We start from the raw sequence: 22,917 nt of genomic DNA on the forward strand, positions 1-22,917 counted from the left end.
AAAAATTCTTAAGATGCAGAATTCATCCTGAGATTAAATTAAATCTTACTGTTGTAACCAAATAGATATTTGTCTCCAGTTATTGAAATCACAAAGCAAAGATGCCTAAATCCTTAGCAAAAGTTCTTATTTTTTGGTGTAACAATGAACACACACACACATATCTCATCTCCTAATACATGAACTCATACCAGTTAAAAAAGGATGATTTGCCAAGTTTCAACCCACTGACATAGATTAAAACTTAAAATCAATACTGCTACCCTACAATTCCACTCCTAGGTATACACCCAAGAAGTGAAAACACAGGTCCACACCAAAACTTGTACACAAATGGTCATGGCAGCTTTATTCATAATAGCCAAAAAGTGGAAACAACCCAAATGTCCATCAACTGATGAATGGATAAATAAAATGTGATATAACCATACAATGAAATATTATTCAAGAATAAAAAGGAATAAGTACTGACACATAATACAACATAGATGGACCTTGAAAACATTATGCTAAGTTAAAGAATCTAATCACAAAAGACCAGGTGTAGTGTGATTCCATTTCTATGAAATGTTGAGAACAGGCAAATCTATAGAGACAGAAAGTAGATTAGTGGTTGTTGCCCTGGGAAGGGAGGGGAGTAGGGGAGAAGGAGAATGAGTGCTAATGGATATTAGAGTTTTTGATGAAAATGTTCTAAAATTGATTGTGGTGATAGCTGCACAACTCTGTGAATATACTAAAAACCACTGAACACTTTACATGGGATGAATTGTATAGTATATGAATTTTATCTCAATATTGCTGCTATATTTTCAGAAGAATTGAGAGAGAATGCTGGTTAAAAAACTTTCCAGATATTCAGGTGGCCTTTCCATCCATCTAAAAGAGTGTAATTAAATGAAGAAAGACCCTGATTTCAACTGTTACCTGTAAAATAAAAACCATCTTCCCCAGAAAAATTCCATCATAATTTTAAGTTTGTAAGGTATATTGAAATTAATGTAATTATAATTTTTAGTTACTTCAAAACAAAATTTCCAGCATTTTCAGCATCATTAAGTCCAGGTTAAAACTCTATTTCTGACTCAACTCTCATGTACATTAAACACTTTCATGCAAATAAACGGAGACACGACTATTGACCAACAAATCTGTGGTGTCAACGGAATGTCCAGAGTGGTTTTGCTGTATTTTCCCCTCACCCTTCCTTATGCATGAGAAAAGGATATCTTATAAGCCCCTAATTATTATTTGTATTATCTGTTTAATATGAATTAACTCCTACTCTTCACATTTCAGAGCCTTCTAAATTCAGCAAGATGCTTTCCTTCCTGGTCCCTTTTGAAAGATTAATACTTTCACAGTCTTGGCTCCAGATAACAAGGAACGTTTGAAAGGAATCATATATTCTAACTACCAAAAGTTATTTTATCATGGAACAAACTATAATATTTTTTAAAAAGGGTAAGAGCCAGAAAGTACAGTGTAACCTTTAGTAATCTTATTTTTAAATTACATTTTAAAACGTACCTTATTCTCAAGGTAAGAACAAGAATGAGAAGTCTTAAGTAGTAAGATAGTACTTTTATCCCGCTCATTAGGAAAACCTAACGGCTTACTTACTTCTCCCTGGATCTTTGAACACTGAAGAATGCAGGAAGTCCCCAAAAGAAAAGAAAAAAACAGAACATAAGTCTTTTTGAGATTTCCAAAAGCACAGTTTCTTCAGTAATCACTCCTTTAGGATTTTCTACACAATCTGTCATGGATAAAACAACTAGGAATCTTCTCAACTCACTCGACATATGAGAAGGACTTTACCATTACTTAAAAGGGAAGAAAATAGGATTTTTACATTTTAGTTTATTTTTTAAATAGGTATTTCTTTCACACAGTCGAAAAATCAAATAATATAAAATGGTGAGAAGTCTCCCTCCTACTTCTATCCTTCCTGCTCAGTTTCCAGCATACTTCTACCACTCACACCAGCAGATAACTAATGTTAACAGTTCCTTGTATAACCTTACAGAGTCTCTTATGTATATACAGGAAAATCCATATACAACTACACACATTTTTCTCTTGTCCAACTCCATAATACAAATGGTAGCACACTGTTCTGTACCTTGTTTTAAATCACTAACTATATCCTGGAATTCTTTCATGGTACATGGAATGCTACTAAATGTTACATACATATTGTGTTTTCTGTTACAGTGTCAGAAAAAATTTTGAACTTCTTGCTGCTGGTTGAAAAGTCTTATCAATAATACCTTGAATTTGATACAGGATACAAATCTGCAATGAACCAACAATGGAAACTGGAGAATAAGATGAGAAGCAATTTAACTCAGACAATTAGCTCTTACAATACTCCATAGGTACTACACGGTATGCTAGAATCCTATATGGTCTTGAAATGTTATTGTAAATTTCTGATATTAATTAACAGGTTATGGTAAATAACCCTACATTTTTAGTACAATATATTTTTGGAAATCTCAAAAAGACTTATGTTCTGTTTTTTTCTTTTCTTTTGGGGACTTCCTGCATTCTTCAGTGTTCAAAGATCCAGGGAGAAGTAATTAAGCCATTAGGTTTTCCTAATAAGTGGGATAAAAGTACTATTATATTTCCTAATGAGTGGGATAAAAGTACTATTATATTACTACTAATATAATAAAATAAAGTAAGAAACTTTTTACTGAAAACTTTTCAATTTCAAAAATCTAGAAAGAGTAATATTTAGAATTCAAGAAATCTTCTTACAAGATTATTGTATAAAAGACTAGCTACAGTGAAAAATAAGCCAAATGTTTTTTTCTTTCTATTTTATGAAGGAAAGCTTCTGGGCAAACTGCAGAGTCTGACATACTGAAAAAGACAACAAGCTCCGAAAAAAAAAGGCCTGCTTATGTTCACTCACACATCATGTAAGCAACAACTTCTGTTTAGCCGATTAACACTGAAATGAAAAACAAGACCATGGATAGAGTCCAATGTAATTGGAGAATATATGCAAATTTAAGTAACCAAAAAGCCACTAAGTTCACAAACAACTGATCTGTTAGGAATCATCCTGTTTAGACGATCTGAAGTTCTGTCTTAATTATTTTTGTTCTTTCAAATTAACTGAAACCTTTAAGTCACAAAGTGATTTAGGTCCTTCCTTCTGTGTGCTGACTGCCATTATTGATACTGGCTGTGAAGCATTATTAAGCCACAACAACCTTATTTAGCAGGTTTTTCCCTCCCAGGGTTGTTGTCGTGGAAGGCATTTCATGGAAGTTAAAAGTGATTATCATGTCTTGCAAAACAACTCCTAAGGATTAGAGGCAGAGGGGTGCCTTAATATACAGTATTAAGATGGACTGGCAAGTACCGGTTTAATGCTAATCTGGCTCATCTTCCTGGGACAGGGGCAGATGGTTTGCAGTTGACTGAATCAGCCACTGAATGTCTCCTCACTGACCAGCCATCCAAATAACAGAGAAATAAAGGGTAAGACAAGGAAACACCAGTGACCATTGCTCTTGTATTCCATTAGGTAATTAGCTACAAGTGGTGTGTTCATTTATCACACTACCTGCCTTGGTGACTACTGGGTTTTGTTCCATCCACCATAAGTACAGCCTGAAAATCTTTGTATTTTAAATGTATTTTGTGCTTGCTTACAGCTAACATGTCACAAGTACTATATGCAGTTCTTACTCCTTGGAAAACAAAGCAAATTCTAAAAAGCAGTTTCTGGGCAGGGCAAGATGGCGGACTGGTGAGCTGTATGTTTTAGTTACTCCTCCAGGAAAGTAGGTAGAAAGCCAGGAACTGCATGGACTGCACACCACAGACCAATCTGACTTTGGGCATACTTCATAAAACACTCATGAAAACGTGGAACTGCTGAGATCAGTGAAATCTGTAAGTTTTTGTGGCCAGGGGACCCACACCCCTCCCTGCCAGGCTCAATCCCGTGGGAGGAGGGGCTCTCAGCTCCAGGAAGGAGAAGGGAGAACTGCAGTGGCAGCCCTTATCGGAAACTCATTCTACTGATCCAAACTCCAACCATAGATAGACGGAGACCAGACACCAGAGAATCTGAGAGCAGCCAGCCCAGCAGAGAGGAGACAGGCATAGAAAAAAACAGCACGAAAAACTCCAAAATAAAAGCAGAGGATTTTTGGAGTTCTGGTGAACATAGAAAGGGGAAGGGCAGAGCTCAGGCCCTGAGGCTCATATGCAAATCCCGAAGAAAAGCTGATCTCTCAGCCCTGTGGACCTTTCCTTAATGGCCCTAATTGCTTTGTCACTTAGCATTTCAATAACCCATTAGATCTGTGAGGAGGGCTCTTTTTTTTTTTTTTTTAATCCTTTTTTCTTTTTCTAAAACAATTACTCTAAGAAGCCCAATACAGAAAGCCTCAAAGACTTGCAATTTCGGCAGGTCAAGATAAGAGCAGAACTAAGAGAGCTCTGAGACAAAAGGCAATAAACCAGTGGCTGATAAAATTCACTAAACACCACAACTTCCCAAGAAAACGGGGGTGTCTGCTCACAGCCATCATGCTGGTGGACAGGAAACACTCCTGCCCATCGCCAGCCCCATAGTCCAGAGCTGCCCCAGACAACCCAGTGTGACAGAAGTGCTTCAAATAACAGGCACACATCATAATACTGGGTGTGGACATTGGCCTTCCCTGCAACCTCAGCTGACTGTCCCAGAGTTGGGAAGGTGGAGCAGTGTGAATTAACAAAGCCCCATTCAGCCATCATTTCAGCAGACTGGGAGCCTCCCTACACAGCCCAACAGCCCAGAACTGCCCTGGGGGGGGGCACTCATCTGTGAAATAGCACAGTCATCCTTCAAGAGAGGACCAGGGGGTGCACGGCCTGGAAGAGGGACCTACTCGCAAGTCTCAGGAGCCATACGTCAATACCAAGGACTTGTGGGTCAGTGGCAGAGACAAATTGTGGCAGGACTGAACTGAAGGATTAGACTATTGCAGCAGCTTTAAAACTCCAGGATCACCAGGGAGATTTGATTGTTAGAGCCACCTCCCCTCCCTGACCGCCCAGAAACACGCCCCATATACAGGGTGGGCAACACCAACTACACACGCAAGCTTGGTACACCAATTGGACCCCACAAGACTCACTCCCCCACTCACCACAGAGGCAAAGCAGGGGAGAACTGGCTTGTGGAGAACAGGTGGCTCGTGGACGCCACCTGCTGGTTAGTTAGAGAGAGTGTACTCCACGAAGCTGTAGATCTGAAAAATTAGAGATAAGGACTTCAATTGGTCTACAAATCCTAAAAGAAACCTATCAACTTAAGCAAATGCCAAGAGGCCAAAAACAACAGAAAATTATAACGCATATGAAAAAACCAGACGATATGGATAACCCAAGCCCAAGCACCCAAATCAAAATACCAGAAGAGACACAGCACCCAGAGCAGCTACTCAAAGAACTAAAGATGAACAATGAGACCATAGTACGGGAGATAAAGGAAATCAAGAAGACCCTAGAAGAGCATAAAGAAGACATTGCAAGACTAAATAAAAAAATGGATGATCTTATGGAAATTAAAGAAACTGTTGACCAAATTAAAAAGATTCTGGACACTCATAGTACAAGACTAGAGGAAGTTGAACAACGAATCAGTGACCTGGAAGATGACAGAATGGAAAATGAAAGCATAAAAGAAAGAATGAGGAAAAAAATTGAAAAAATCGAAAGGGACCTCAGGGATATGATAGATGATATGAAACGTCCAAATATAAGACTCATTGGTGTTCCAGAAGGGGAAGAAAAGGGTAAAGGTCTAGGAAGAGTATTCAAAGAAATTGTTGGGGAAAACTTCCCAAATCTTCTAAACAACATAAATACACAAATCATAAATGCTCAGCGAACCCCAAATAGAATAAATCTAAATAAACCCACTCCGAGACATATACTGATCACACTGTCAAACACAGAAGAGAAGGAGCAAGTTCTGAAAGCAGCAAGAGAAAAGCAATTCACCACATACAAAGGAAACAGCATAAGACTAAGTAGTGACTACTCAGCAGCCACCATGGAGGCGAGAAGGCAGTGGCACGATATATTTAAAATTCTGAGTGAGAAAAAATTCCAGCCAAGAATACTTTATCCAGCAGAGCTCTCCTTCAAATTTGAGGGAGAGCTTAAATTTCTCACAGACAAACAAATGCTGAGAGAATTTGCTAACAAGAGACCTGCCCTACTGGAGATACTCAAGGGAGCCCTACAGACAGAGAAACAAAGAAAGGACAGAGAGACTTGGAGAAAGGTTCAGTACTAAAGGGATTCGGTATGGGTACAATAAAGGATATTAATAGACAGAGGGGAAAAATATGACAAACATAAACCAAAGGATAAGATGGCTGATTCAAGAAATGCCTTCACGGTTATAACGTTGAATGTAAATGGATTAAACTCCCCAATTAAAAGATATAGATTCGCAGAATGGATCAAAAAAAATGAACCATCAATATGTTGCATACAAGAGACTCATCTTAGACACAGGGACACAAAGAAACTGAAAGTGAAAGGATGGAAAAAAATATTTCATGCAAGCTACAGCCAAAAGAAAGCAGGTGTAGCAATATTAATCTCAGATAAAATAGACTTCAAATGCAGGGATGTTTTGAGAGACAAAGAAGGCCACTACATACTAATAAAAGGGGCAATTCAGCAAGAAGAAATAACAATAACTATGCACCCAATCAAGGTGCCACAAAATACATGAGAGAAACACTGGCAAAACTAAAAGAAGCAATGGATGTTTCCACAATAATTGTGGGAGACTTCAATACATCACTCTCTCCTATAGATAGATCAACCAGACAGAAGACCAATAAGGAAATTGAAAACCTAAACAATCTGATAAATGAATTAGATTTACCAGACATATACAGGACAATACATCCCAAATCACCAGGATACACATACTTTTCTAGTGCTCATGGAACTTTCTCCAGAATAGATCATATGCTGGGACATAAAACAAGCCTCAATAAATTTAAAAAGATTGAAATTATTCAAAGCACATTCTCTGACCACAATGGAATACAATTAGAAGTCAATAACCATCAGAGACTTAGAAAATTCACAAATACCTGGAGGTTAAACAACACACTCCTAAACAATCAGTGGGTTAAAGAAGAAATAGCAAGAGAAATTGCTAAATATATAGAGACGAATGAAAATGAGAACACAACATACCAAAACCTATGGGATGCAGCAAAAGCAGTGCTAAGGGGGAAATTTATAGCACTAAACGCATATATTAAAAAGGAAGAAAGAGCCAAAATCAAAGAACTAATGGATCAACTGAAGAAGCTAGAAAATGAACAGCAAACCAATCCTAAACCAAGTACAAGAAAAGAAATAACAAGGATTAAAGCAGAAATAAATGACATAGAGAACAAAAAAACAATAGAGAGGATAAATATCACCAAAAGTTGGTTCTTTGAGAAGATCAACAAGATTGACAAGCCCCTAGCTAGACTGACAAAATCAAAAAGAGAAGACCCATATAAACAAAACAACGAATGAAAAAGGTGACATAACTGCAGATCCTGAAGAAATTTAAAAAATTATAAGAGGATACTATTAACAACTGTATGGCAACAAACTGGATAATGTAGAGGAAATGGACAATTTCCTGGAAACATATGAACAACCTAGACTGACCAGAGAAGAAATAGAAGACCTCAAGCAGCCCATCACAAGCAAAGAGATCCAATCAGTCATCAAAAATCTTCCCACAAATAAATGCCCAGGGCTAGATGGCTTCACAGGGGAATTCTACCAAACTTTCCAGAAAGAACTGACACCAATCTTACTCAAACTCTTTCAAAACATTGAAGAAAATGGAACACTACCTAACTCATTTTATGAAGCTAACATCAATCTAACACCAAAACCAGGCAAAGATGTTACAAAAAAGGAAAACTACCGGCCAATCTCCCTAATGAATATAGATGCAAAAATCCTCAACAAAATACTTGCAAATCGAATCCAAAGACACATTAAAAAAATCATACACCATGACCAAGTGGGGTTCATTCCAGGCATGCAAGGATGGTTCAACATAAGAAAAACAATCAATGTATTACAACACATTAACAAGTCAAAAGGGAAAAATCAATTGATCATCTCAATAGATGCTGAAAAAGCATTTGACAAAATCCAACATCCCTTTTTGATAAAAACACTTCAAAAGGTAGGAATTGAAGGAAACTTCCTCAACATGATAAAGAGCATATATGAAAAACCCACAGCCAGCACAGTACTCAATGGTGAGAGACTGAAAGCCTTCCCTCTAAGATCAGGAACAAGACAAGGATGCCCGCTGTCACCACTGTTATTCAACATTGTGCTGGAAGTGCTAGCCAGGGCAATCCAGCAAGACAAAGAAATAAAAGGCATCCAAACTGGAAAAGAAGAAGTAAAACTGTCATTGTTTGCAGATGATATGATCTTATATCTGGAAAACCCTGAGAAATCGATGATACAGCTACTAGAGCTAACAAACAAATTTAGCAAAGTAGCGGGATACAAGATTAATGCATGTAAGTCAGTAATGTTTCTATATGCTAGAAATGAACAAACTGAAGAGACACTCAAGAAAAAGATACTATTTTCAACAGCAACTAAAAAAATCAAGTACCTAGGAATCAACTTAACCAAAGATGTAAAAGACCTATACAAAGAAAACTACATAACTCTACTAAAAGAAATAGAAGGGGACCTTAAAAGATGGAAAAATATTCCATGTTCATGGATAGGAAGGCTAAATGTCATTAAGATGTCAATTCTACCCAAACTCATCTACAGATTCAATGCAATCCCAATCAAAATTCCAACAACCTACTTTGCAGACTTGGAAAAGCTAGTTATCAAATTTATTTGGAAAGGGAAGATGCCTCGAATTGCTAAAGACACTCTAAAAATGAAAAACGAAGTGGGAGGACTTACACTCCCTGACTTTGAAGCTTATTATAAAGCCACAGTTGTCAAAACAGCATGGTACTGGCACAAAGATAGACATATAGATCAATGGAATCGAATTGATAATTCGGAGATAGAGCCCCAGATCTATCCGACTGATCTTTGATGAGGCCCCCAAAGTCACTGTACTGAGTCATAATGGTCTTTTCAACAAATGGGGCTGGGAGAGGTGGATATCCATATCCAAAAGAATGAAAGAGGACCCCTATCTCACACCCTACACAAAAATTAACTCAAAATGGACAAAAGATCTCAATATAAAAGAAAGCACCATGGACTACAAAACGGAACAACAAAATAGGGGAAGGAAACAAACAAACAAACAAACAGACAAAGGTACCCAGTGTTCTTTTTTACTTCAGTTGCTCTTTTTCACTTTAATTATTATTCTTGTTATTTGTGTGTGTGTGCTAATGAAGGTGTCAGGGATTGATTTAGGTGATGAATGTACAACTATGTGATGCTACTGTGAACAATCGAATGTACGAATTGTTTTGTATGACTGCGTGGTATGTGAATATATCTCAATAAAATGAAGATTTAAAAAAAAAATAAAAAAGCACCATAAAACTCCTAGAAGATAATGTAGGAAAACATCTTCAAGACCTTGTATTAGGCGGCCACTTCCTAGACTTTACACCCAAAGCACAAGCAACAAAAGAAAAAATAGATAAATGGGAACTCCTCAAGCTTAGAAGTTTCTGCACCTCAAAGGAATTTCTCAAAAAGGTAAAGAGGCAGCCAACTCAATGGGAAAAATTTTTTGGAAACCATGTATCTGACAAAAGACTGATATCTTGCATATGTAACGAAATCCTACAACTCAATGACAATAGTACAGACAGCCCAATTATAAAATGGGCAAAAGATATGAAAAGACAGTTCTCTGAAGAGGAAATACAAATGGCCAAGAAACACATGAAAAAATGTTCAGCTTCACTAGCTATTAGAGAGATGCAAATTAAGACCACAATGAGATACCATCTAACACCGATTAGAATGGCTGCCATTAAACAAACAGGAAACTACAAATGCTGGAGGGGTTGTGGAGAAATTGGAACTCTTATTCATTGTTGGTGGGACTGTATAATGGTTCAGCCACTCTGGAAGTCAGTCTGGCAGTTCCTTAGAAAACTAGATATAGAGTTACCATTCGATCCAGCGATTGCACTTCTCGGTATATATCCGGAAGAACGGAAAGCAGTGACACGAACAGATATCTGCATGCCAATGTTCATAGCAGCATTATTCACAATTGCCAAGAGATGGAAGCAACCCAAATGTCCTTCAACAGATGAGTGGATAAAGAAAATGTGGTATATACACACGATGGAATACTACACGGCAGTAAGAAGGAACAATCTCGTGAAACATATGACAACATGGATGAACCTTGAAGACATAATGCTGAGCGAAATAAGCCAGGCACAAAAAGAGAAATATTATATGCTACCACTAACGTTAACTTTGAAAAATGTAAAACAAATAGTTTATAATGTAGAATGTAGGGGAACTAGCAATAGAGAGCAATTAAGGAAGGGGGAACAATAATCCAAGAAGAACAGATAAGCTATTTAACGTTCTGGGGATGCCCAGGAATGACTATGGCCTGTTAATTTCTGATGGCTATAGTAGGAACAAGTTCACAGAAACGTTGCTATATTATGTAACTTTCTTGGGGTAAAGTAGGAACAGGTTGGAAGTAAAGCAGTTATCTTAGGTTAGTTGTCTTTTTCTTACTCCCTTGTTATGGTCTCTTTGAAATGTTCTTTTATTGTATGTGTTGTGTTTTTTTTTTTTAATTTTTTTTTCATACAGTTGATTTTAAAACAAAGGAAAGTTTAAGAAAAAAAAAAAAAAAAAAAAACAAGGAAAAAAATATGCAGAGCCCCCTTGAGGAGCCTGTGGAGAATGCAGGGGTATTGGCCTACCCCACCTCGATGGTTGTTAACATGACCACAGACAAAGGGGACTGGTGGTTTGATGGGCTGAGCCCTCTACCATAGGTTTTACCGTTGGGAAGACAGTTGCTGCAAAGAAGAGGCTAGGCCTCCCTATAATTGTGCCTAAGAGCGTCCTCCTGAATGCCTCTTTGTTGCTCACATGTGGCCCTCTCACTCTACCTAACCCAACTTGAAAGGTGAAATCACTGCCCTCCCCGCTACATGGGATCAGACACCCAGGGGAGTCAATCTCCCTGGCAACGTGGAATATGACTCCTGGGGAGGAATGTAGACCCGGCATCGTGGGACGGAGAACATCTTCTTGACCAAAAGGGGGATGTGAAAGGAAATGAAATAAGCTTCAGTGGCAGAGAGATTCCAAAAGGAGCCGAGAGGTCACTTTGGTGGGTACTCTTACGCACACTTTAGACAACCCTTTTTAGGTTACAAAGAATTGGGGTAGCTGGTGGTGGATACCTGAAACTATCAAACTACAACCCAGAACCCATGAATCTCGAAGACAGTTGTATAAAAATGTAGCTTATGAGGGGTGACAATTGGATTGGGAAAGCCATAAGGACCACACTCCACTTTGTCTAGTTTATGGATGGATGAGTAGAAAAATAGGGGAAGGAAACAAACAGACAAAGGTACCCAGTGTTCTTTTTTCCTTCAATTGCTCTTTTTCACTCTAATTATTATTCTTGTTATTTTTGTGTGTGTGCTAATGAAGGTGTCAGGGATTTATTTAGGTGATGAATGTACAACTATGTAATGGTACTGTAAACAATCGAAAGTACGATTTGTTTTGTATGACTGCGTGGTATGTGAATATATCTCAATAAAATGAATATTAAAAAAAAAAAAAAGGGGGATGTGAAGGGATATGAAATAAGCTTCAGTGGCAGAGAGATTCCAAAAGGAGCTGAGAGGGCACTCTGGTGGGCACTCTTACGCACAATTTAGACAACCCTTTTTAGGTTCCAAAGAATTGGGGTAGCTGGTGGTGGATACCTGAAACTATCAAACTACAACCCAGAACCCATGAATCTCGAAGACAATTGTATAAAAATGTAGCTTATGAGGGGTGACAATTGGATTGGGAAAGCCATAAGGACCACACTCCACTTTGTCTAGTTTATGGATGGATGAGTAGAAAAATAGGGGAAGGAAACAAACAAACAAACAGACAAAGGTACCCAGTGTTCCTTTTTACTTCAATTGCTCTTTTTCACTTTAATTATTATTCTTGTTATTTTTGTGTGTGCTAATGAAGGTGTCAGGGATTCATTTAGGTGATGAATGTACAACTATGTAATGGTACTGTGAACAATCAAATGTACAATTTGTTTTGTATGACTGTGTGGTATGTGAATATATCTCAATAAAATGAAGATTAAAAAAAAAAAGTAGTTTCTTCCCTTGTGATTTACATTTCTCACTATTACAAGCTTTACTATGACACCTGGAAGCATGAAAAGACTTAGTTATCATTAAAAATTAAGTAATACTTATTTTGGGGAAAACCTGGGGGACAAAATTTCCACTTCTAAAATCTTAGTAGGCTATGGTCACAAATGGTCTCTGTTTATCAATCTGTGCCAGTTTGGATATATTATGTCCCCTAGAAAAAGCCAAGTTATTTAATGCAATATTGTGGGGACAGATGTATTTAGTCTTGATTAGGTTGGAACCTTTGGATTAGGTTGTTTCCATGGAGATATGATCCACCCAACTGCAGATGATAACTCTGTATTATTTCCAAGGAGGTGTGGCCCCACTCATTCAGTGTGGGTCTTGATTAGTTCACTGGAGCCCTATAAGAGCTCAAACAGAAAGAGCTCAGTGCTGCAGCTGAGACAGACATTTTGGAGATGGCCGTTGAAAGCAGACTTTTGCTGACACTTTGGAGATGCTAGCACAGAGTTTGCTCCGGAGAATCTACGAGAGGACAAAACACCCCAAGAGTAACATTTTGGAGAATGTCATTTTGAAACACAATCCGGGATCAGCAGACAACAGCCACATGCCTTCCCAGCAAACAGAGGTTTTCCAGATGCCATTGGCCTTCCTTCAGTGAAGGTATACTCGTGTTGATGCCTTAATTTGGACATTTTCATGGCCTTTCGACTGTAAACTTGTAACCAAATAAACCTCCTTTATAAAAGCCAATCCATTTCTGGTATTTTACGTAATGGCAGCATTAGCATGCTAAATGTGCAAAGCACACAGGGTTGCATGGAGGATTCTGGACTGTGACCATAAACTATACAGATTCCAAGACAAAATATAACATTCACAAAGAGAAAAACAAGAACGAATGAAAAAAAATGAGAGCAAGACAAATGCTATACCAGGTAATATTTTCCTGTTTCATGGAAAACACTATTCATATGGAAAAGGATAAGAGAGGGCAACAAATGACTTTTCCTTTCCCTTTTAAGACACTAACAGGCATGCCAGGGATGCTAAGAGCCAATGGTTTTCACTGCTTTGTTCTCCGCAAGAGAACAGCTTTAACGAATGCTGGCATCAGCTGCATAGATCAGATTTCCAAATTAACTTTTTCCCTTTATATGCAGACCTTACAGTTCCATAACAATAAATTAAATTTGTAGTTACAATGCATTTGTCAATTCAGTTTAGGCACAAGGCAACTTCCATGGTGAATGAAGAGATCAAGACAGTCTCCAATTGTGCAGAAGCAACACACTGCTTGTAACAAGCAGTTCTATCGGATGAACTTCCTATCTTCACCTCTGATGGAAGTGTTGACTAGTTGCTTTGATCATAGGATTACACTTTGAGTTTCTCGCTTCAAGTGTTTTGTTTTTCCTTCTCTCTCCTGTCAGGTTTGTGTCTTCAGGCAATCTGAGTTGTCCAAGTCCTCATGAGGAGAGATCATCTTCTTCTGTCTAGCCTACCGATAACTCAGGAACTCGCTGATGTTCACATATGACCCATAGGGTTGGTGGTTTTACTAAGCACAGGAAGGGTTCCTGGCAGTGTGATTGATGGCTCTGCCTATAACTTTTTCTTCTTCCCTTCTCTTAAGGCAGACTGCTTTGGGGTTAAGGTTCCTCTCTCTGACTTGCTGTTCTAAACTAAGGATGAATACCATGGCCTGATGAAGAATAAGGAGTTTCATTTGGGGTTTTTCACTCTTTAAATGAAGGTGACACATTCAGCCAAGCTCTTTGAATGCCAAATTAATATCTCTCACGCACAAGCATTCTCTGGCATTAGTAGCCATCTGCCTTTCCTTCTCCCTTTCTATCTTCTGTTCTGGGTTCAAATCCTCATCTTCATTAGTACTGCTTGTTCTGCCTCTAGATGAAACCGTGATATCTTTTTGGGAGAAGTCGTCATCTGATGAAGGAGGTTCATGAAGGTTTTCATCCTTCTCTTTGTTTTTGGTCTTGATTTCCATTGGAACAACAGTTCCAGACTGACTCAGCAAGCCACCTCCATAATTTTCTTGAGTTTTATGATTCAGGTCTGTACTTGAAGCAGTGACTGCACTGAAGAAGACTGAATGACTGCCGCTGAGAGTGACAGAGACTTCCCAATGAGTTCCAACCATTGAAGCTGATCTATTGCTTGTAACAAGCCTGTATTCTCCAGAGTTTGAATTGAGGCTTCCAATTGGTGTATTTTGGTCCTAATAAACTGTGTATATCCCTGTGACCAGCAGGCAAACTGGTAGAAGGACCCATAGCATGGTTTCGTAGCACATGGATAGCATCATCCACTCTAAAAATGATCCTCCATTTGAGACTGCTCACAGACATCCTTTAAGAAGGACATTGCATTTTACAATACTTGTGAAGTTGCTGCTCAACTCAATTTTTCAGGGAGTGGAGGGAGTTTTCATAGCTTGGTGACGCAGGAGCTAACCCTCCATGTCTAGGCCACTGACCAGCACCTGTGAGAGGTGCGGGGGATCCAACTGGTGTTGATGGAACTGAAGGAAAACCACTGCTGGTATGGTCAGGAGAATAAATAGATGCTGACGCCTTTCTAAGTGCATCACATGTCTGTGAGCTTCCAGTAGCATTTCCTCTTGTTCCCAGAATGCCGTCTGAGCCATTGATGGAAGGAGTGTGTGAGGCAGCCATGTAATTTGAACTGCTGGTACTGCCACGACTGAAGCTGGACATCGGTGGAAGACTTGTGTTTATGTCTGAGGGCAAAACTGAGTGTTAAGGATAACCCAAGCAGTCATGTGAATGAAGGCTGCCATAACTATTGGACTAAGACATGTGGGAAGTGGAAGTCCCTAGAATTCCACCAAAACCAGGCTGGCTCATCCTATTTGATGAACTCCAAAGGTAAGAATAATTGTGGGTCCCACCTTGTATGAAGAAAGTGTTAATAAACATACTGGTTGGTGGTTTGGAAGATGGGTAACTAGGAGATTCACAGTTGAAGTCACCTGAATTTGGGTATGGTGCATATACAGAAGAAGGCAAACCAAGAGGCACCTTTCTGACTTTCTTTGCTTGCAAACGATCAAGTGCTGCAGAGTCATGGGGGGTCTCCTCCTGGAACTTGTGTAAGAGAATGAGTTGTATGGTGTCCCAGGTTTTCCTGAAGAAGACAGCTGTGCTGGGCTCTCAAAACCTAGATCTTGTTTCAAGAGACTAGACTGACAGCCCAGTAATCCCATATCTCTGCTGCAAAGGGAAAATGAGCCTCTCTCTGATGTTTTTCTCATCAGATTTGAGTTCTTGAAAGGTGTTGGGGACAAGCCTTCATGAGCCCTAATCAACTGTCATTCAAGTGATCACTGTAATGAGGGCTATCTGTAAAAGCTTTAATTCTCTGTCCCTCCTGTCCTGCTTTGTTATTTAACTGCTTCATCTCGTGTTTTGTACTCTAGATGCGTCATAAGAGGGGCTTGGTTGACTACTTGCTGCCCAGAATGTTGTACCTCCTCATTCATCCATACCTAAGCCACTGAACTGACTACTTCGCAGTGTCGTTGGTCTGGTTTTCCCACTATTAATAGGTGAGGAAAACATCACACTAAAGTCCAGCAGGTTGCTCAGCTCCTTGTCGGTCCCTATAGAGGCCATGCGCTGCTGCTGGGGATTCATCTTCGGTCACTTCTAGCAGGTCCTGCCGCCCCAGCTCTGCATCCAACCACCCTGATTAAAGTTCACTTTGGCTGGGAGTGCGGGCTCTGGCTTCCCCTTTGCACTGCCCGGTACCTTGGTTGACTTTGCCCCAGCGAGACTGCCCCTCCCTCCCAGGGTGGGCCAGCAGGCCCCCTGAATAGAACTTGTAGGTCTCCTCAGGCAGACATTTTTTTTGGTAATGTTTTCTTAACTCCTTTAATATTACATCTCTGGGTAAATTTTCAATCTGACTTATTCACTGTCACATTCAAAACAGTCTTTTCAGTCATCACCTTACTCTGAAGAATCTAGAGGATATCCTTCTTAAAATATTCTTCTCCCCCACTTTATAAAACACTTGTTCTCCTGGGTCTTCTTTCTTCTATGATTACTCCTTCTCAGTCTCTTTTACCAGTTACTCCTCCTGCACTTCCCCTTAAATATTATGATTCCATCACAGCTTTGCCTTTGTGATCTAATCCCCTTGCACTGTTTCAACCATCACCTCTGGCTCTCCAAATCTTTCTTCATCACGGGCTTCAACCTTGGCACACAAGACCACTGAACTAGCACAGATATCTTAAATTCATCATTTTCTTCTTTAATCCTGCTCCTCCTATAGTTTATCTCTCAGTGAGCTATATTTTCATCCAGAAACCCAGATATCGTACTAGTGTGCCCCCTCCCTTACCTCATTCTTCATGCCCACTAAATTCTACAGATTTTATTTCCTTAATATATTTGTGTCTCTCTTCCTCTCCATCCTCTCCTGCTGAACCTTTTTTCTTACCTGGTCTCTTCACCCTCCATCCACCAATTCAAAAAGAAAAAAAAAATCATACTTTTACATTTTTAGATTCATTAAATAACCTCTTCCACGGATAACTATTCATATCTTTACTATACTAATGTAATTTTACACAATATACCTGGCTAGGGACTGAGTTTTAGGTAGACTGTTAAAAAAAAAAAAAATCTGAATTCCAATTTAACCATGTTACACACATGTTTTAAAGCTCTTTAGAGTCTGCCTAGCTCCTCATTACTCCTTGGTACACTGTAGGACTTAAAAAACAAGACTCCTTAACTCTTGGCTCTATCCCCCAAAATGCACCTTTTACTTCACTAATATTGCATGTAGTCTCATTGGCCACACCATCCCTCTTCACCCCTCCATACCTAATGTTCACGCTGCTCCTTCTGCCTGAAATGTTCCGTTTACTCCCTTCCTGCCTTGTGTAGACTAATAATCTTTCAGCATCAAACTTAATTAAGGATTATCTCCTCTCTGGAGTCTGTCTGGATACTCATATAATGCCTCTAAAAGGGTCCACTCCCTCTTTTGTGCTCTTACTCTATCTATACATACTTCTATTATAGCATCCATGTTCCTTTGTCCTATTTAATTGGTGTGGATGAAACACAGTAATTTTCTTTGTATTATTTTCTCAATTTAAAGATGAGGAAACTGGGATAAGGTAGAAAAGCAGAAGAAACTTGGGCCTCTTCTTTCAAGGAACTTGTAATTTAATTGAGGATTTGGGTTAGATTTTTTTTTAAATTCAGTTTTATTGAGATATATTCACATACCATACTATCATCTATGGTGTACAATCAACTGTTCATGGTATCATCATGTAGTTGTGCATTCATTACCCCAATCTATTTTTGAACACTTTCCTTACACCAGAGATAATCAGAATAAGAATAAAAAATAAAAGCAAAAAAGAATACCCAAATCATCCCCCCCCATCCCAACCCATTTTTCATTTAGTTTTTGTCCCCATTTTTCTACTCATCCATCCATACACTAGATAAAGGGAGTGCGATCCACAGGGTTTTCACAATCACACTATCACCCCTTGTAACCTACATTGTTATACAATCGTCTTCAAGAGCCAAGGCTACTGGGTTGGAGTTTGGTAGTTTCAGGTATTTACTTCTAGTTATTCCAATACATTAAAACCTAAAAAGTGTTATCTATATAGTACGTAAGAATGTCCGCCAGAGTGACCTCTCAACTCCATTTGAAATCTCTCAGCCACTGAAGCTTTATTTCATTTCATTCCGCATCCCCCTTTTGGTCAAGAAGATGTTCTCAATCCCACAATGCCAGATCCAGATTCATCCCCGGGAGTCATATTCTGCATTGCCAGGGAGATTTACACTCCTGGGAGTCAAGGCTCACGTAGAGGGGGAGGGCAGTGAGATCACCTGCTGAGGTGGCTTAGTTAGAGAGAGAGGGCCACATCTGAGCAACAAAGAGGCACTCAGGAAGAGACTCTTAGGCACAATTATAAGCAGGTTTAGCCTCTCCTTTGCAGTAACAAGCTTCATAAGGGCAAGCTCCAAGACAGAGAGCTCAGCATATCAAGCCGTCAGTCCCCAATGTTTGTGAGAACATCAGCAACTATCCAGGTTAGGAAGTCCAACACCTCTGCATCCTCCCCTAGCTCCTCAGGGGGACCCCGCATATATATTTTTATTCCCTGCCCAAATTACTTTGGGATGTGTTGGTATTTCACTCCAACCTATACAGACCTACCATATCTCACCTCCTATTCCAAATTCCATGTAACTGTGGTATTTGAACAAACTGACTGTAGAAGTTATATCGTTTAGAAAATATGGATCCTACAAACAAACATCTCTTCCCTTGGTCTCACATGGAAGTTGAAGTTTTAACACACAGTCAAGTTTCAGCCTTTACCTTTTGGCCTGATTTGCCCTAGTCTTAACCAGATCTGCTTCATTCATATCTATAATTGAAGTTTGGGCTGTTTTTCAGCTTTTTATTTTTTAACAGTTGCTATATGTGCTAATACTGACATTCAGAGCTGCCAAGCTCTAGCTCTGAGTTTCAGGTGTCACACAGATACCCAATGTTCCAGAGACCAATAAGGTTATATACTAAAGGGATCAACATCTCAGAGTTTGGAGATAGCAATTACAATTCAGGAATAGATTTGACTGCTGCAAGAGATAACTGAACCTACAGTATGCTTATCAAGAGCTAACCAAACTTATCACTGAACTAGTATACAGGAGTAAGTAATGAAGCATAACAAAATTCTAGAGACACAGTAGGTGATCAATGAATTCATGAGCTGTAAACTAGGTCTGCAAACATATTTATAAATAAATAAAAACAGTATATTATTTTCAGGCAAATTACCAGTAGTCTAGATCTTAAAAGTAAGTCTGATTCATCAACTTCACTTTTCTTTTTGTTATCAGTTATTATTATGGAAAATTTCAAACATACATAAAAACAGAGAATAGAATAATAAAAATAGAAAGTAGTTTAATGAACCTCATTCAGCTTTTATAATTATCATTAAATAGCCAATCTTGTTTTATATTTACACCTACCACCACCCAACCCCAGATTATTTTGAAACAAATCCCTGACATCACACCATTTCATCTGACACTGTTCACTATTAAGCTTCTCAAGGGTTAAGACAGCAATTCAGAGAGTATTTTGCACACAGCTGAGAATATGAACCTCTATCACATATATTAGGGTAACTAGGTCACTCAAAAAATGACAGGCACAAAGCTGTGGCATGTGACATCAGTTACACTTTAAAGGAGTACTCGCTAAGTAAGTAACAAGGAATTATCTATGCATAAAACTATGTTAAGTGGGGAAAACTATATTAACAAGCAAACAAATTCCAGCTAATAAAATTTTTGTTCCTTATTTTTTCTTTCTTCTGACAAGTAATATTCTTTTAGGCACAATCTTAGCTTTGTACGTTTTCAATCTTTTATCAATATTTTACTATTAAAAATCTGATCTGAAGTTCCTTTTCTGTTACAAATACGAAAAATATTTTAGACAAAAATACAAACTTTAGCAACAAAACTGTTTTTCAGTCCCAATCATAAGAAACTCTGGTAAAAAAGGATAGGAATATCTTAAATTAATGGCAGATAAAAAGATATAAACACTTTCCTATAAATTTTACAAAGTACAGAAAAGAGAAATTTTGATATACAGAAATAAAGTGTGATATCTGAAAGGAGGAAAAGTGAAAGTGACATAGGTCTCAAACTGGTATACAACAGTTACATAAACACTTACCTTATTGCTGCCTAGAGTGTATGATGGAGTAAGATCTTGTCGGCTTCCAGATAACTAAAGAAGAAATAAAAAGGGGGATTAGTCATTTATGTGTAAAAGCACATAAATCCATGGTCCAGGAAATGCAAGGCTCTGAAAAACAAAATCAAAAGAATGTTAAAGTTAGATGGTAGCAGAGAGGCTATCTAGACCAAGGTTGCAAACTAGTGGTTTTTGGGACACTGTCGGGCACTTTTTTTTTTTAATTTGAGTAAGTTACCAACAATTTTTAAATGGAGATTTATGTAAAATCAAGATAACCAGCCTGGCAGCAATTGCCTGGAACTAGGTAACACAGAGGCTGTAAGTACTCTCCAGTTTGATATGTTTCCTGTCACTCATTATTATCTCTCCAACACTAAGGCTATGGGTCAGCTACTCTTTATTAAAATGCTTGCACTGCAGTTTTTCTTGGTGTAAAGTTAAGACAAAGGAGTGATATTTCTCATTCTACATCCTTATCGATAGTGAAGAAAGGAGAGTGAAATTAATAGGGCCACAAATAAATTTCTTGGTAAAGAATTATTTCTATATGTTTAATATGTATGTAAAATGTATCAATGTTTAAAGATAACAAACTTAAGACACCATTATGAAACAAACCTAACCGATTTTATTCACTTACACTACTGCCTGGCCAGGTGATTCCTAGCCCAGATTCCTCGATGATTAAATTAAGACCAGACCATGTAAATGGTTTGCCCTAGGCACTTGGCTAGTCATGCTTTAGTTCAACAAGCATTCATTGTACACCTACAGTCTTCTCTGATAGGCACAAGAGATATAAAGATAAATAACAAACATTTTCAAGATACCTAAATGGATACTTTCCCTAAAATATTAGTAAGAACAGTGATAGAGGTATGCACAGAATGCTACAGGGGTAGAGAATAGGGACACTTAAATCAGTTTAGAGAAGGAAATGATATCTAAGATTAAATTTAAAGGATGGGGAAGAGTTATACAAGAGGAGATAGAGAGGAGACACCAGGCAGTGCAAAGAAGTGTGATTCTATGTACTCACTCTGTTCACATTTGGAGAGCTAATACTTCTCCTACTTAACTTCCCTTTTCCTGTTAACTGCTCCTTCACTGAAACTTCCTGTGAAGAAGACAATATACAGAAGAAAAATAAATATTAGAGACACACCCCAAAAGCAATACTATTTAAGTAAAGCAGGCTTTGATCTACTATCTATGCATATATTTTCCTCATTATTTAAATAATGACTGTTACTTCACATGACAGAATAAACTAATTATACACACTCTTGATTATTCAAAGTTAGTTACGTATTGACAGGTTATCTAGATAATTTTTTTCTTATTTTGTGTTGTCCACTGCCTGCCCCTTGAAGCTGGAAGTTAATCTCAGGAATCCCACAAAGACAGAGAAAATCAGACCATTCACTTAGAACTTTTATTAGTACCATTGGTTTAAAAAGAAAAAAAGTCTCAATGCTGCTAGAAAAATGAGGATGAGGTTTATGTTTTCTCTAAGGCTTTGGTTAACTGTTGACATTCCTATTATCTCCTTCTAGAAATGCAAGTTAAGGATGTAGCAGGCATGTTTGGTTAGGCAAAGAAGGACCTATTCTGCCTCATTTCTGCATATTTTTTCAGAACGTTATTGCCCAATAACAAGGAATTTTTTAAATAATTCTTTAACCAGCAAGAATTAAATATTTTCTTCCATTAACTCAAGGCAACTAGATACAATTTAGTGTCTTGGGAAAAGTAACTTTCCGATTGTAGCTTTGGTATATTTGAAGATTTTATAGGCAAGAAGTTTAATCTAAATTAATGTGTTCCACTTAAATTCTTTAAGGCTTAGTTGTAACAATACTGCAATTATAGAACACCAAAGAAAGAATTTGGTAGGGTTAGTGTTACTGCCACCAGTTCTATTGGCTGACCTGTCGAAGACGGTCTAAAGTAAGAAGGTTTTCTACAGCCAGCACACTTCTGAGATATTTTTCGATATAAGCCTCTGAGTCAGCAGAAGCTGGGTTTTCAACATTAGCTGCCATTCTTGCTAATGCTTCTCGTTCCTCTACTCCCTGGGCATCCTGTAGAATAGAATGTTGTACATTGAAATTAAGAAGTTTATAGCAGAAATCATTATAAAAGCTTCTTGGTTATACAAGAACACACACGCAAACACATAGTTCTGAGCTAACAAATGGAATGTATTCCAAAATACCATTTTAAAGTCAGCTCTTTGGAATCCATATTCATTTTCCCACAGAAATAACTGTATAAATGGTGGTTAGGTTCCTAGGTTTACTTAAAAAGGTTAGTTAAGCATAGCATAAGTGAACCACAACACATTCTCAACAAGACTGTTTTCTACTATATTTCCACTGCAAACAAAAACATTGGTTAGAAAGGCTTTTGTAGACTAACCAGAAATATAACCACCATAATAACAATGCCTCAGGAACATATTTCCTCTCTGGAACTCTGAATGGGCAAAAAAGAGGGAGAAGAGCTAGCTAGATAAAGATGAGATCCAAACAACCCTAGCCCCTTCCAAGTATGAAGTAGGTACAGGTATGGAGAATAGTAGTGATAATAGAGGCTAGCTTCTAATCCCTGTTAATAAGTAACCTATCCTGGACTACGTACTAAAAATGTGGCAGTTTCTAAAACTGCCATCAACTCCTGAGTGGTATCACCAAAGGCCCATAGC

General features: G+C 38.2%; 1 protein-coding gene and 1 pseudogene across 5 annotated transcripts in view; both read right to left on the reverse strand.

The window, feature by feature from the left end:
* The window catches only part of KIF13B (kinesin family member 13B), a 301,896-nt gene that overhangs the window by 58,969 nt on the left and 220,010 nt on the right, over positions 1–22,917 (reverse strand). For 3 of the 5 annotated variants that reach the window (XR_005213386.1, XM_037813373.1, XM_037813375.1), the window contains 4 exons: positions 22,142–22,294; positions 21,250–21,327; positions 20,187–20,240; positions 1,624–1,644 (listed from right to left, as the gene is read on the reverse strand). Coding sequence is in view for 3 of the 5 variants with exons in the window: in XM_037813373.1 (XP_037669301.1) it covers positions 1,624–1,644; positions 20,187–20,240; positions 21,250–21,327; positions 22,142–22,294 (306 nt within the window). In the remaining 2 variants the exon portion in view is untranslated. The remainder of the gene's footprint in view (positions 1–1,623; positions 1,645–20,186; positions 20,241–21,249; positions 21,328–22,141; positions 22,295–22,917) is intronic. The other 2 variants (XR_005213387.1, XM_037813374.1) reach the window with 1 other exon arrangement.
* Positions 13,072–15,839, reverse strand: LOC119516864 (annotated as a pseudogene).

The sequence above is a fragment of the Choloepus didactylus genome, chromosome 20 (genome assembly GCF_015220235.1).
Source record: "Choloepus didactylus isolate mChoDid1 chromosome 20, mChoDid1.pri, whole genome shotgun sequence".
In the NCBI taxonomy this organism is placed as follows: Eukaryota; Metazoa; Chordata; class Mammalia; order Pilosa; family Megalonychidae; genus Choloepus; species Choloepus didactylus.